The following is a 15942-nucleotide window of genomic DNA, read 5'->3' as shown; positions in this document are numbered from 1 at the left end:
TGGGACCCTTCTTCAGGGAACCTTTTTCTGAAGAAGGGTCCTGACCCAAAATGTCAACTTTCCTGGTCCTCTGATGCTGCCTGGCCTGCTGTGTTCCTCCAGCTGCACACTGTGTTATCAGTGTGAACATCTTGCTCTTGTCTCAGTTGGCAATCCTTTCAGTTCTAGATTCAAAAATTGCTGGTTGGCCATCACAGGATTGCTTGAGCACTTGAATTAGAAGGGAGGAATGCTGATGGAGTGTTACAGTTTGGAAGAGAGAGACTTCGTAATAAGATGTTAAACAAAGGTTATAGTTCAGTAATATATTGAAAATCCTATTATTTGAAAAAGAGCACAGAGTTCTCTTGGTGCCCTGACCAACATTTCATCATTCTTAAGTAATGGCAAGAAAACTCAATTTAGCGATTTGTTAACTGCTGTTTTGGGAGATTTGTTGATGAAAAGATATTTCGTTTTCACCCACATTAAAACTATGACGACAGTCTTAAAGTGCCTTCTTAGTTATGAAGTGATTTTGAAAATTCTGAGGTGAGAAAACACACCACATAAATGTACGTTCCTCCCTTCAGTGGAAAAAGATATTCCATTGCAAATCTGAATAAATGTAAATTTTTATTTGAACCCATTTAAAGTCAAGGTAGGTATTTAAGTCCTCACATCAGGGGACACTAAGCAGCTTTCTAACTGAATGATAGTTTCGCCAATAGTAGCAAACATAGAACTTGCATTTGCATCGTTAGCTTATCCAGCAACACCATGATATTTTGTTGCATGTTTCCAGACAAAAGGAGACAATTTGGCCCATCATGTCCATGCTGGTCAGCAAAGATTTGACCACACTAAATGCATTTTCCAGCTAATGGGCCCATAGCTCTGAAGGCTATCATAATTCCAATGAGTATCTTAAATATTGCTTAAATGACTTGAGAGTTTCTGAGTTTTTCACCTTTCAGCTAAGGAGTTTCATACTCCCACCACTCTGAGTGAAACAAATTCTCATCTTTATCTTCTACCTGTCGCCTCAAATCTATACCCCTTGGTTTTTGATCTCTCTACTCATAGAAACAGTGCTTTCCTATCACGCTATCTATCACCCTAATATAATTTTATATACCTCGATCAGGTGCCCTCTCAACCTTCATTGCTCCAAGGAAAAGCAACTAGAGACTGTCCAATTTTTCTTCATATCTGAGCCCCTCCAGTGACACAACCAACCATCCACCTATATTCATGTAAACATGGTGGCTACATTGATCACAGGAACATCCCATGTGCCTCAAATGATCAGCTATCTCTGTTCTGATCTTTGTGACTGAAAAACGTTTCCCCTGAGTGGGAAGCTCAGAACCATGGACACAATTTCACACATTCCTCATCCTAGAAGACTGTGGAAGCTCAGTCATTGAGCATTGTTAATGCAGATATCTTAAAGATTTCTAAACACCAATGACATTAAAGGATGTGGAGATAGAGTGGGATAAGAAGAACATAAGTTACTGATCAGCCATAACTATATTGAATGACGGAGCAGGCTTGATTGGTAGAATGGTATACACAAGTTTGTATGTTCCGTTTAAGTATTGACCAGGACACTAAGACTGCTCCCTTCTCTCCTTTAGATAGTAATTTGGGATCTTTTACATCCACCTGCCCAAGTAGCTAGGGACTGTTATGTATCACCCAAAGACAGTACTTCTGACAGTGCAACATTTGCTTGGTACTGCATTGATGTGTAATCCGAGATTAATATTCAAGTATGGTCTGACTCACAAGTGAGAATGTCATCGATGAGCTGTTCAACACTGCAGGTACTGTCCATAAGTAAATGTATTTGGACCATTATTTCATTTGACACTAAAAATTAGAAATTTGGTAGAGCAATAGTAAAGATATTTTTTAAAAACATTATTTATTTTCTTTTGTTCTTTACTGTATATATGGATGAGATATCTTTTCTAAAGCTGCAGCTGGTGATACTTTGGAAAAGAATGCTGGTTCTGCATGGGATTTGGGCTGTTCTATCTCTGCTAGTTCATGCCCTCTGTTCTATGGTTAACCTGGTAACATGTGCGGCAAATATTTTGTCCAAGTAACTCTGAATGGTGAAGTCAACAATCTTGACAAGTTAGATCTATTAGTTTGAGATTCCAAGCTTTTAAGTGTTGTGGATAGCAGCTTTAAAATACAATGTTCAAACATCAAATTGAAAATATAATATTATGCATATTTACGTCCCTGTACTTAAAAACAAAAATACACAGCCAGCATGCTACACATATGGAAATATGTTGGTGTTAAGACGAACATATGCACTTCCTATTTCCATTTTTAGACATATTTTAATACATATGTCATAGATGAAAATACTTCAGAACTGTACGTGAATTCACATGACCTCTAATTTACAGAGTCTTGGGGCATTATTTGGTCAATACAAATAATAGCATACTTCAGGTGCACAGATCGATGAAATGGGACGTGTGACAATGAATAGGAATGGGTGATATAAACAAAACTCCAATTTTAAATTGGGTACAGAAGCAGATGGAGTATCCCATATCTCTGAATGTCGCAAGATATGTTTTGCATGCCTCCGCAAAAGCATATGACTTTTTTAAAGTATTGATAAAGTTATTCCATACCATTAGAAGTCTCTGGTTGGACACCACAGTTTAGGACAGATTTAAAGGACGTTAAGAGATTAATTAGAATGGTACTGGTGATGCAGGACTTCAGTTATATGGAGCAGCTACGCGAGCTGGGGTTGCTCTCAGAGCAGGGAAGGTAAAGGGTTAGTTCAGTATCTGTGTTTCAAATTAGGAGTAACTATGTTTACAAGTAGCACTCACTGTTTCTAATGGGCACAAATTTATGTAATTGTAAAAGAGTGAGAGGATATATTAAAATAATTGTATTTATATAGCAAGTTGTTAGGATATGGAATCAACTGAATATAGGATAGTGGAAGCAAATACAACAGAAGTGAATTGGATAGATACTTCAAGAGAAAAAAAAAACTTGTAGGATTCTGGGTAATGGAAAGCTGACTGGAACAGATTCTGTTATTTGAACAATAGTCCTGTTGCTCCTAATCAATCCAGTGTTGTAAAGTGACAATTCCTGGTTTGAAACCAAGCCCACAATGATACTTTGAAAACATCTGCTCGCTGGCAAACAAATACGCTTATATTGTGAAATTAGTTGGCTTCGGTGTGATAAAGTTGCTCAGGTAGGTCACAGAATGAAAACCTAGAATGGCTATTCAGTTTTCCGTTACAAACACCATTGACCTTGATGAACAGAAAAATAGTAGTTAGCTTTGTTCAGAAATGCACAGTGACATTATTGATGTTGCATTACTGTCTTTACTGAATGCTCAATTCTATAATGTTGTCCTCACCTTTAGACAAGGTTGCACTGGCGTGCTGCGGTAAATCTAGCATTTTTTTTGTGGCACGAAACTACTCAATATCAAATATAAGGCAGAATCTTTGTGACAGTTTTATTGATTGATCTGGAAACTAAGCCTGTTGGAAAACTCACATAAAAAGATCTATTTCTTTAGAAGAAGACCAGTCGGACAAAATTGCCTGATAAATTGAGATACTTTAACCTTGAAAAGACTGCAGTTTAGTGAAAACACTTCACACCTTGTCAAGATATTCCTGTATCAATTATTTTAATATGGCACTTATTGATTTCAATGGATTGATGCCTGCTTCAATATAAAAGACAAAGAAAATCATGTGGAAACTAAGTGGATTCATAGGCCAATATTGCACACAGTATTACTGAGGATCTTGCGTCTTGATCATTTGCTTAATTACAATCTGTCTCAAAGTCCATCTGCTCAGAAACCTGTAATCTGATTAATCAGATCTGAATTTCTGTATGCAGTCTATTCTTGGAGACCCTAATGATGTTGATCTTGAAGGTGATCATTGTTCTTGTTGTCAAGTGCAAATTGAACAATGTAATTTTCAGTTGAACTATCATGCAATTAGAATTCAATAAAGAACATCTACCAATCATTGCAGCATAAGTATGGAATAAAATGCTTTGCAACATATAGAAGAATGTGAAAGTCTTATATATAAGATCAATGCCAGATTTAAAACTAGTGAAGATTGTAGCTGGAGATCTTCTCATAAACTGAAGAATTTGTTTCTACTGATGAATAACTAATTGGGTGGGGGAAAGACAATTCTGAAAAACAGAATTGCAGGGTCTTAGAGTAGTAGAAAGTTGTCATTTGCCTAAGATTTTCCCCATTGAACATTTTTGATATTGCATTTTCATTTTATTGGAAGGAAATTAATTCTGCACAGAAAGGGGAGTATAAAAATATTACTAAGTTTAAGAATTTTTTTATTGTGAAGACTGAATAGCGATATGATCAGTTGAGATGCAAAGAAACTTAAATGGAGAAATGACATACAAGAATACTGTTTTCACATCATAGTGGAATGAAGTATTAATTCATAGCAGGCTTAACACACACAGTTGATCTAGCATACCGTTGAGATCCTGATCTTGGCTGTACTACAGTTAAATAGAGATATTAAATGGATGCCAAAGAATTTCCCACTTATGTTCCTACCCCAACACTATCATCACTTTCATGGAAAATCTTAATGACTCATGCGTGTCCCAACAGTAGCCTTGTTGCAGCAGAAGCTTGGGAGTAGACCGTTTTTCAATTTCCTAATTATTATCTTGACAGGAAAACTAACAGAGAGATTAAAAAAAAACTCTCGGGTAGAATTGATTGGAATCAGTTTAACTCAGTGGTTACCTGTGCTGTTGATTAGTTTCAAAACAAACACAGTATAATAAGACATGTATCAAAATAGTTGTGTTTTTTTCATATGTTTAAACCCCTGAACTCATAAGGTTGTATAATGGCACTTTAACTTTGAGGGTCAATCATTATTAGTATCTGTTAATTAATCTGTCAGGTACATGTATGACAGTGTGGTGTTCTTTCATGAGCACAGTTCTACAAAAAACCAACAATTTATTTCCCTCCTTTCATTAAATGACATTACACATCTATATCTATCATAATCACTTCCTTAATTGTGATTTGATAGTGAAAGTAAGACTGTTATTGAGAATTCAAGCGTAGGATTTGCTTGCTTTTCTCACTTCTGGTTCTTTCTACTGTCAGTTTCTTATCGATCAAATAAAGCTTTCAGCCCCCAAAGTGCAGAGGAAGATAGGAACAGCAGATAGCAGATTTGATGGGCAGAATGGCCTTTATCTGCATTGTAGGTATTCTATGCACATCTCAAAGTCTTATAAGTGCTTGAGTCTGCTCAGAAACTCAGATAAATTGTGGCTGATCTGTATATCACCTCCATTTATCTATTTTTGCTCCATATCCCTTGGTACCATTACCAAATATAAATATATCATTCAGAGTTGTGAATTGCAAAATACTTAAGCATTCATAGACTTTTGGAAAGAGAGCTCCAGATTTCTGCTGTGCTTTATGTAAGCATTTGCTTTCTGAATTCGGTATTAAGTGGCCTAGCTTCAATAAAGACCCTGTTCACCATACCCAGTTAAAGATCTCAAATAGATCACCTCTCAATCTGTTAAACTAAAGGGGATGCTAACCAAGTTCATTCACCCTTTAGTCAGGATCTGACCTTTTACATTGCTGGTGTCATTCTGTTGATTCTGCTCTGAAATGCCTTACAAGCTTTTCATGAAATTTGGAATTCCAAAAGCTGAATACAGTAGTCCATTTGGGGTCTTATCAAGGCTAAGTACAACTAAAGTCATTTGTCAGACTTGAGTGAGAGGCCGTGCAACCATGCTTGAAGGTTGTGGGTTCAAATCCTGCTCCCCATATTCAAGTATGTAATCTAACTGATGTTCAGCCCAATGCTGAGGGAGTGCTGCTGTGTTGGAGGTGCTCCCAATTGGATGAAGCCCTGCCTGACCTCTTGGGTTTTGCAACTTTCATGCTGTTGCTTGAAGTAGAGCAAGCCATAGTTTTGGATGTCCTGGATAACAGTCCTCAACCAAAAGCACAAAAAGCAACAGATTATCTGAACATTGTCTCATTGCTGCCTGTGGGGTTTTTCTGCATGTAAATTGGTTGCTGTATTTCCTTATATTGCAATACTGATTGCATTTCAAAAATACTTCAATGATTATAATGTTGTTTGGGATATCCTGAGGTCAGGAACACCCTGCATATTTGTTCATGTGAGCGAAGAAAGTATCCAGAACTTTGTACATCCTATAGGTATCACATATTGTGGGCTTCAGCTCTCCCATCTCCTACACTAAACTCTGCAGCTCTTATAAAGTTAAATCCCCTCAATCTCATTTCTGTTCATTTAGACCTTGCTATGCATAAATTGGCTGAGACCTTTGCATACATTACAACAGTGCCTATGCTTAAACACAATATATTAGGTTGTATAAAGTTTTGGGATGCCTGTGGTTATTAAAGACTTGGTAAATGTAAGTCTTTCTACCCTGAAAGCATCATTTCCTTATTTTTGCATTCCAGCTGCTTTGAGATAAAGGCCAACATGCTGTTAGAGTACTTGATGACATTTTATTCTTGTGCACCTGTTCTTAGTGACTTTTATACATAGAAGCCTACATTCCTTTGCTTTTCCCCAGTTGTCAGTCTCATCATTAAGAAAATATTCTGATAGTCTTCCTGTAGTCTGAAATTGATGACCGTGCCTTTTCTCACATTGAATTCTATGTGCAATAGATTTTTTTTCCTGTTTATGCCCATGTTAATTTGCAATTTTTTTCTCACATTTTCGAAATGTATATCTCCTAAAAAAAATCATCAGCAAGCTTTGATATACAAGGACATCCACACGTCTAACTGATAGATGTAGAAAAAGGCCGAATGCTAAATGCATATTCTTGAGAAATACCACATATCGCACTTGGCTTATCAGGAAATGAACTACTTACCCCGACCATCACCTCATTCCCAACCAGTTATTGATCTATGCCACAAAGTTATTGCTTTGTGACAATTTTTCTGCTGTATCTTATCAGATGCCTTCTAAAAGCCCTTGTTTTTGTTTTTCTATCCACCCTGGTAGTGACTCCTGAACGCAGTGGAGATTGGGAACTTCAGTTCAGACTAATCCAGTGTTACACTGGTTGCACTAATTTTATAAAACCAGTAATTATCTTGCCACACTGCCATCCTTGGGGGTGAATGTAATCCTTATCATGGTGTCTTTCTTGGTATCATAGCATCCTAGAATGAAACAGCACAGAAGGAGATCATACAGTTCAGCATATCTGTTGAGTACATCCATCCGACTTTCCTCCCCAATCTGTCTTTCACCATGGACATGATTTCTTTTTAACTAAATTATCTGATTTACTTTTGAAAATTGTCATACAATGTATAGCCCGTTAAAATAAAAGCAAAATACTGTGGACAGTGGGGTTCTGAAATAAAAACAGAAGTTGCTGGAGAATCTGGGCAGGTCTGGCAGCATTTGTGAACAGAGAAACAGAGTTAACATTTTGAGTCCAATCTGATTGAAGAAGAATTGAAATGTTAGCTGTGTTTCTGTCATCTCAGATGCTGCTAGACCTGCTGAGCTCTTCCAGCACTTTAGAGTCAGAGAGTCATACAGCACGGAAACAGACCCTCTGGCCAGATTTCGGAAACTGATCTCGTCTCATTTGCCTGCATTTGGCCCATATCCCTCTCAACCTTTCCTATTCACGTACCTGTCCAAATGTCTTTTAAATATTATATTTGTACTCACCTCTCCCAGCTTCTCTGACAGTGCATTCCACATGTGTACCACCCTCTGTGTGAAAAAGTCGTCCCTCAGTTCCCTTTTAAATCTTTCCGCTCTCACCTTAAAGCTATGCTGTCTAGTTTTAAACTTCCCTATCTTGGCTATTCAGCCTATCTATGTCCTCATGATTTTATAAACCTCTATAATCTCAGCCTCCAATGCTCCAGGGTAAAATATCCTAGCCTATCCAGATCTCACCTTATAACTCAAACCCTCCAGCCCTGGTAACATTCTTGTAAATCATTTTTGCACCCTTTCCAATTTAATAATATCCTTCCTATAGCAGAGATTATTTTTCTGATTGTGCTTCACAACTGCTTGCTATTTTATCATTTTTCTTTTGCCAATAATTTTGGATGAGAAAGTTTTGACATAGTGGTAATATCACTGGACTAGTTGTTCAGAGGTCCAGGCTAATGCTGTGTAGGCATGACTTCGTATCCCACAAGCATGCTGGTGCAATATAAATTCAATTAATAAATCTGGAATTAAGAACCAATCTCAAGATTACCACAAAACCACTGCTGATTAGCATTAAAAAGTATCTGGTTTACTAGTGTCCTTTAGAGACCGAAATCTACCAACATTGGTCTGTCTTTTATATGTACTTCCGGATCCACAGAAATGTGGTTGACTATTACGTGCTCTCTGATATAGCCTGGAAAAGAATTCAGTTCAGAGGAAAGTAGGAACTGACAACAAATTCTGACCTTATTAGTGAAACCTATAATCACATGAAAGACTAAACAAAAACCTGAAATTTCTTTTTTCTGGCTGTTGTGCCACTGGAAGCAATGTCCCTCAATGTATTTTTTCAAAATTGTCATGGTTTCGGACAACCCTAAAAAAATTCCTGTTCACATTTTTAGTCTGCAAGTAAAGCCCAGCTTCTCCTGTCAGTCTACAGAACTGAAGTCTTTGCTATCTCATTGCCATTCCTGCAAATCTCTTTATCATCTTCTATAAAGCCTTGACATCCTACCTAAATTATCGGGCTCAGAACTGAATAATACTCCAGTTGGGGCCTTACAAGCGTTCTTTAAATTTTTTGCAAAGTGTCCTATGTTTTGCATTTGTGATCTCTATTAATAAGGTCAATGATACCTTATGTTTTTAAACAGCATCCCCTTGTTTTGGCACCATAAAAGATTTTTTTCATGCTTCCCTGTTTCCGCACCTCTTTTAATTTTGTCTCATTTAGTTTAAACCAGTACTCCTTATTCTTCCCACCGATGTGCATTACTTCACACATTTCTGTTAAATTTCATCTGTTGTGTGTGTTCATTTTTATATCAATGAGAACAATGTTCCTCAGAGAGGTTCCTGGAGAATTCCTGCTTCCTTCTTTCCCTGGAAGAATAAGAATTCATCAATATTCTTTGCTTTCACTCTCTTAGCAAGATTTGGATCCAGACTGCCTCAGTCCATCAATCTGATTTACTTCTTTTTATTTAAAAGTCTAACCGTGTGGTATTTTGTCATTCTCCATTTGAAAGTCCATATATGCAACGTCAGCCGCACTGCCTCAGCAATCACAGTCTGGGTGTAAATGTGTACAGAAATATTCCAAACCTTCGTGTCTGCTTACAGGTCTCACTGACCGATTTCCTGCCTCTCTGAAAGGCAAGAACAATATCTGCTTTGCTGACAGAGAAACAAGGGAGACCTGTCTTCCATGCCAGAAGGGGACACTAGAAGGTGGAGGAATTGGGCCAGGTTGGGTGTCCATTGAAAGCCATCCCGTCTTTGACTCACTGACTCCCCTCTCCCTGTGATTTCCACCTCCCCCCAAAACACACATTTACCTTTGTGCCAGTGCGGGTCTTCCTGCATTCACAGGCTGGGCCTTTGTTCATGCCCTCTAGCTGCCAATGGCTGCTAATCTCTGATGACCAGCAACTTCAGGCAGGGCAAGGACATCGCTGATGAGGCAACTGATTGGCCAAGAAGCCTACTGGTCAGTACTCAACTGACAGTTTGGTGCCTGATCCAGTGGCCTGACTTGCAGTTGGGAGCAGGGATTGGTTGCCAGTTGAAGGCACCCATCACACATTTGGTGTGTTTGCATTAAACAATGGCCATGATGGCTCTTGTGCAATGGTAGCATCCCTACCTCTGAACCAGGAGGCTTGGGTTCAAGTTCCACCTGTTCGAGAGATGAGTAGCAGTATCTCTGAGCAAATTGATTAGGAAGCATCTAAATAACAACCATTTGCTCTTTTTTTAAAAAAAAAACATTTTCTTTGAGCTTTAGGTATTCACCTTGGTTCTTTACTAGACTATGTACTATCATTCCTTGCAGATTTTTATTTGATGCTCCAAAACATCAGTAAAGTACAGATATCTGAGCAAGAGACAGTAGGAACTGCAGATGCTGGAGAATCTAAGATAACAAGGTGTAGAGCTGGATGAACACAGCAGGCCAAGCAGCATCAGAGGAGCAGGAAAGCTGATGTTTTGGGCCTAGACACTTCTTCAGAAATGGGGGAGGGGAAGGGGGTTCTGAAATAAATAGGGAGAGGGGGGAGGCGGATAGAAGATGGATAGAGGAGAAGATAGGTGGAGAGGAGACAGACAGGTCAAAGAGGCGGGGATGGAGCCAGTAAAGGTGAGTGTAGGTGGGGAGTTAGGGAGGGGATAGGTCAGTCCAGGGAGGATAGACAGGCCAAGGGGATGGGATGAGGCTAGTAGGTAGGAGATGGGGGTGGGGCTTGAGGTGGGAGGAGGGGATAGATGGGAGGAAGGACAGGTTAGGGAGGCGGGGACGAGCTGGGCTGGATTTGGGATGTGGTAGGGGGAGGGGAGATTTTGAAGCTCGTGAAGTCCACATTGATACCATTGGGCTGCAGGGTTCCCAAGCGAAATATGAGGTGCTGTTCCTGCAGCTTCAGGTGGCATCGTTGTGGCACTGCAGGAGGCCCAGGATGGACATGTCGTATGAGGAATGGGAGGGGGAATTGAAATGGTTCGCGACTGGGAGGTGCAGTTGTTTAGTGCGAACCGAGCGTCGGTGTTCCGCAAAGCGGTCCCCAAGCCTCCGCTTGGTTTCCCTGATGTAGAAGAGGCCACAACGGGAACAGCGGATACAGTATACCATATTAGCAGATGTGCAGGTGAACATCTGCTTGATGTGGAAAGTCTTCTTGGGGCCTGGGATGGGGGTGAGGGGGGAGGTGTAGAGGCAGGTGTAGCACTTCCTGTGGTTGCAGGGAAAAGTGCCGGGTGTGATGGGGCTGGAGGGGAGTGTGGAACGAACAAGGGAGTCACGGAGAGAGTGGTCCCTCCGGAAAGCAGATAAGGGTGGGGAGGGAAAAATGTCTTTGGTGGTGAGGTCGGATTGCAGATGGCGGAAGTGTCGGAGGATGATGCGTTGGTTCCAGAGTTTGGTGGGGTGGTACGTGAGAATGAGGGGGATTCTGTTCTGGTTGTTATTGCGGGGAGGGGGTGTGAGGGATGAGTTGCGGGAAATGCGGGAGACACGGTTGAGCGCGTTCTCGACCACTGAGGGGGGGAGGTTGCGGTCCTAGAAAAACGAGGACATCTGAGATGTTCGGGAGTGGAATGCCTCATCCTGGGAACAGATGCGGTGGAGGTGAAGGAATTGGGAATAGGGGGTGGCATTTTTGCAGGAAGGTGGGTGGGAGGAGGTGTTTTCTCGGTAGCTGTGGGAGTCGGTGGGCTTGAAATGGATATTGGTTTCCAGGTGGTTGCAGAGATGGAAACAGAGAGCATATGATGGAAACATATGAGCAATGTGGGTTATTATCTGATGCTGAAATGGAACGTTTTATGCAAATAATCAGATACATTTAATCTTTGTTGAGGGATTAGCTTTATTTTCTCTTTTTAATGGTTAGATGTAATTTTGCAGACAATAGCTATAAAAACAAACCAATGTATCTTCTCATTTGAATGAATGTAAAATTATATTTGGGTGTAATTGAACCGCAGTGAATGGTAATTACAGAAATTTAAGACAGATGTTACCTCAGTCATAAATAATGTTAGCACTCAAGAGGGTCTCCAAATTAAGTCTCCAGAAACAAGTATTGAGACATTGAAGTTTTCTGAGCAAAATTGTTTAAAAACGTATTGTTCACCTCACTTTTCCTTTTGGAAAGTTGCTGGAATTAGTGACCACAGCATCTTTAAATTACATTTCAGGAACATTCAGTTTTCTTAACCTAATCTAAACAAGTAGAACCAAGAAATTCGGAAAATAATTGTTGAGATTTGCAGTCAGATTTCTGTATATTCACTTTGTCTCCACTTCCAATGTGAGAGGCTCCTTATGATTTGAGTTATAAAAAACAAATGCTAGAAATCTGTTGAAGGCCCTTCAACGTAGAAATCTGTTGGAGGCCCTTCAATGTTGAAAAGAGGAAAAAAAAAGACCAATGTTTCCGATGAAGAGCGTGCAACATTTTATGGGAGGCATAGGACAGCACGGTGGCTAACTGGTTAACTGACCCCGGGACCCAGGTTTGATTCTGCGCTTAGGTGACCCTTTGTGTGAAGTTTGCACATTCTCCCCATGTCTGCGTGGGTTTCCTCCCACAGTCAAAAAATGTGCAGGGTAGGTTGGCCATGGGAGATGTAGGGTTATGGGTTATGGGTTGGGTCTGGGTGGGATGCCCTTCGGAGGGGTGATGTGGACTTGATGGGCTGAATGGCCTGCTTCCACACTATAGGGAATCTATAATCGTCTAGCCTCTTAATTATTATTCAACCATTTACCTTTCTTTCCTAATTTGGTGTTATAGTGGGAGAACAGTGAGGTCAGGATGGAATGGTTTTCAGCAAACAATATCTAAAATATAATATCCCATGGTATTGTCTACGGGTGGGTGATTAAGAATCTGATGAATGGCTGTGATGTTCAGTTATAAATTTGCTCTGCCCCTTTAAAAGGCACTACTCTTAATAGGCACATCCATTAAATTGTAGCTGCTGAAAACTACCAACATTACTCAGGGAATGGCTGTCGCTGATTTTAAATGTTACTGTCTCAGTTCTAACTTTTTTTTGTTTTTTTTTTTATTGTAACAGTGTGTGATGTCTGAAATATGATGAATGTCAACTGAATATAAGATTTTACCATTGTGCTGATCAATGCATTTTGGCATTGCACACAGACAGTATTCGACCAAGCATTGTCTGCAGACGAGACAATGTTCAGGAGCAGAGAGTAGTTGGAGCAGGGCATACAGATGTGCTCAGTGTCCATTTTATTGACGTTCTGACCTTATTTTTGTCTTTGATTACAAATTCCTGTATCCCACATTTATTATGTAAATTTGCATACTGTAATTACTGTGACAATGCTGGCATCGCAGCACCTCCACTGAAGGAACGGAGAGTGGGTTGTGGAAAATGCAGTTAATGCCTAACCAGTTTTATATAACCAGTTTCCATTATAAATGTGAATGTTGAAATTATAATGGAAACTAGAGTGACAGGAAATGTGCACAGATGTTAGATGCCTCCTATTTTAGGAATGGAAATGGCTTACAGAGCATTGATCGGGCAATTATACAGTCACCTCTACTGTTAGTTGATTGCCACTTATATTTTAAACAAACAACACTTCGTAATAACAGCATGGGCAGATATCCAATTTGAACCTATGTGTGATTCTTGGAAACCTCCCACAAGAAGGTGGACTTTTCTGCCTGACTTCCCCCCACTCCTTGCCCAACGTGAAACAATTCATCTCTCTGATGTCCCTTAATGTTTGCAAGTAATTGATTAGGATTCCAGCAAGTCAGATAAACTGCAAATTGTAGAGATTTTTGCCTTCACTCTACTGGGCTATGTTTGTTTTATTTTTATGTCACTTCAATGCGGCACGTTGGAAAAACACGATAAATAGTTCAGCATCAATCTGCACAAGGCAAGAAGGTCCTAGTTTTGAATCGTACTTGGTTTTGAATAAGGTGACCTCTGGTTGGAAAGCAGTTGGGCTAATGTGGTTGACTTTCACCTGTTTGATTTAACCCTTGTGGGAAAATGTAATTGCGGGCAGATTGGAAGCACTTGGACCAGGATTTGTGTCAATGCATCTTGTTGATATCGAGTGATATACGCATGAAATTTGAACGAAACCACACCAGGCTGCAGCATAAAACTAATGACGTAAAAAAGGTTCTTTGCAGTTGCACGTCTTTTGTAAAGGAAAACTCTGTGAACATGTTTAACAATCTGAGAACTGAAACAAGAACGCGCATCGAAAGGACAAAGAATTGCACTTGCTGGAAATTGGAAACAAAACCAGAAATGGCTGGGGAAACTGAGCAGGCCTGGCAGCATCTGTGGAGAGAGAAACAGAGTTAACATTTTGAGTCTAGTTACCCTGCTTCAGTTTGAAGTTTCTCCAGCAGTTTCTGTTTTTTGTATCATGAGAGGAACTTTGGGCAAGACTTTTGGGTGGACTTCCGAACTCCATCAGCAGGCTGAAATGTGGCGTAGGACTTCAGTCTGTCTGGTCAATGGTTAGCCTTTTTACCAGGCAGCCAATTAATGGCGAGAGAACGGACTCATTATCTTATTAAAGATGGCATGCCAGCCCTCAAAAGAGGGTCCACAAGTGATAACAAGGGCACTTAAAAGCTGTGTGGCAGCTGGGAGTGGGGTCTTGACAAGGCAGCCTTCAGTGCTATGGCATAGTGATCTGCCTGGAGTGCTGAATATGCCCCAAACCCCCCTCCCTCACCCCCACCCAATTCCTCCTCTTCCCCCTTTCTGACTGCGCAGTTAAACAGACTCCCAGCGCTTGTAGGGGTCTGGAGATTGATCCAGAAAAATCCCAGCTGACCTTTAATAGTCCGTGACCAACCTTAATGGGTTAGATGCTGTATGTCGGCAGATAGCACTGTGCCTCATCTATCTTTCCTGTCGCCTGCCCCCCACAAAAAGAGACGCAGCCAGGGAAAAGGGCACTCAGACTTGTGGTGCTATTTTTACTGTTGCTGCCTGACCTCAGCACAACCTAAATCTCTAGCCCTTTTTCTTTCTAGTCATATGCCATATCAAAGACTTAGCACCAATGAACTTGCTGGTCTAGCACGATATCGCATGATATAAACATGGAACAATTTTCCTAGGCACTTTAAGCTGCTGTGGAAAAATTTCCTTACGTCATGTTTTAAAGCTTGATGAAAGTGTTCACTGATAGCTGCGATTTCTAACAAATTCTTCATTCTGGCTTTCTCCTAGAACATGGACAAAGTGATCCTGCCTTCAGTCACTCTAATCGTTGGCTGTGGAGTTTCTTCATTGACTCTTCTACTGCTAATCATTATTTATGTATCGGTCTGGAGGTAATGATATGAATTTTATTTTATTAATTAAACTGAATTACAATGTATTTTGATGGGATTATATATTGGTTGACAAGTTCTGACATAATTACCGGCTTTTGATCCAACGAAGAACCGATTTTATGAAATGACTGACTTAATGCAGCACATTTCTTGATGTCCTTGACTAAAGGGGTCATTATGAAGAATCAATTGCCATTCTATCAATGTCTTAAAGACTTCTTCCAAGACATGTGTCTTTTGTGGCCTGTTGATCCATAGATTCATGTTAGCGGGAAGAACACAGTGAGGCATAAGTGGGTACAAGAGCAGAGTGAAGTGGTATATATGTGCATAAATCACTGAAGTTAACATCTCATACGCTGCCTAAAAAAAATTTTAAAAAGCTATTACAAGGGGGCATAGTTTTAAAGTGAGTGGAGGTAGATATAGGGGAGACGTCAGAGGTAGGTTCTTCACTCAGAGAGTGGTCGGGGCGTGGAATGCATTGCCGGAGAGGGTAGTGGAGTCGGCCTCATTAGGGGCATTTAAGCGGCTATTAGATAGGCATATGGACGATAGTATAAGGTAGGGGTGGAGGTTAGATAGACCTTAGGGTTAGGGTAAAAGTTCGGCACAACATTGTGGGCCGAAGGGCCTGTACTGTCCTATGTTCTATGTTCAAGTTAAGATTGTGAGTGTGGTTAATAAAATGATACAACATGCTAAGCTTTATTGATACAGATATAAAGTACAAACGCAAAGATGTCAGGTTAAACTTGTATAAAGAACTGATTCAGCCTCAGCTGGAGTGTTGTGTCCAAATCTGGGCA

At 40.1% G+C, this 15942-nt stretch overlaps 1 protein-coding gene across 1 annotated transcript in view; it reads left to right on the top strand.

Moving 5' to 3' along the window:
- adgrb1a (adhesion G protein-coupled receptor B1a) overlaps positions 1–15942 on the top strand; it is a 618149-nt gene that overhangs the window by 392260 nt on the left and 209947 nt on the right. Inside the window, exon 18 of the mRNA XM_048596183.1 lies at positions 15027–15130. Coding sequence (XP_048452140.1) covers positions 15027–15130 — 104 coding nt within the window. The remainder of the gene's footprint in view (positions 1–15026; positions 15131–15942) is intronic.

Source organism: Rhincodon typus, chromosome 4 (genome assembly GCF_021869965.1).
Source record: "Rhincodon typus isolate 14 chromosome 4, sRhiTyp1.1, whole genome shotgun sequence".
In the NCBI taxonomy this organism is placed as follows: Eukaryota; Metazoa; Chordata; class Chondrichthyes; order Orectolobiformes; family Rhincodontidae; genus Rhincodon; species Rhincodon typus.
Note: the sequence above shows the minus strand (reverse complement) of the source record. Positions and strands in the feature narration are given on the sequence as shown.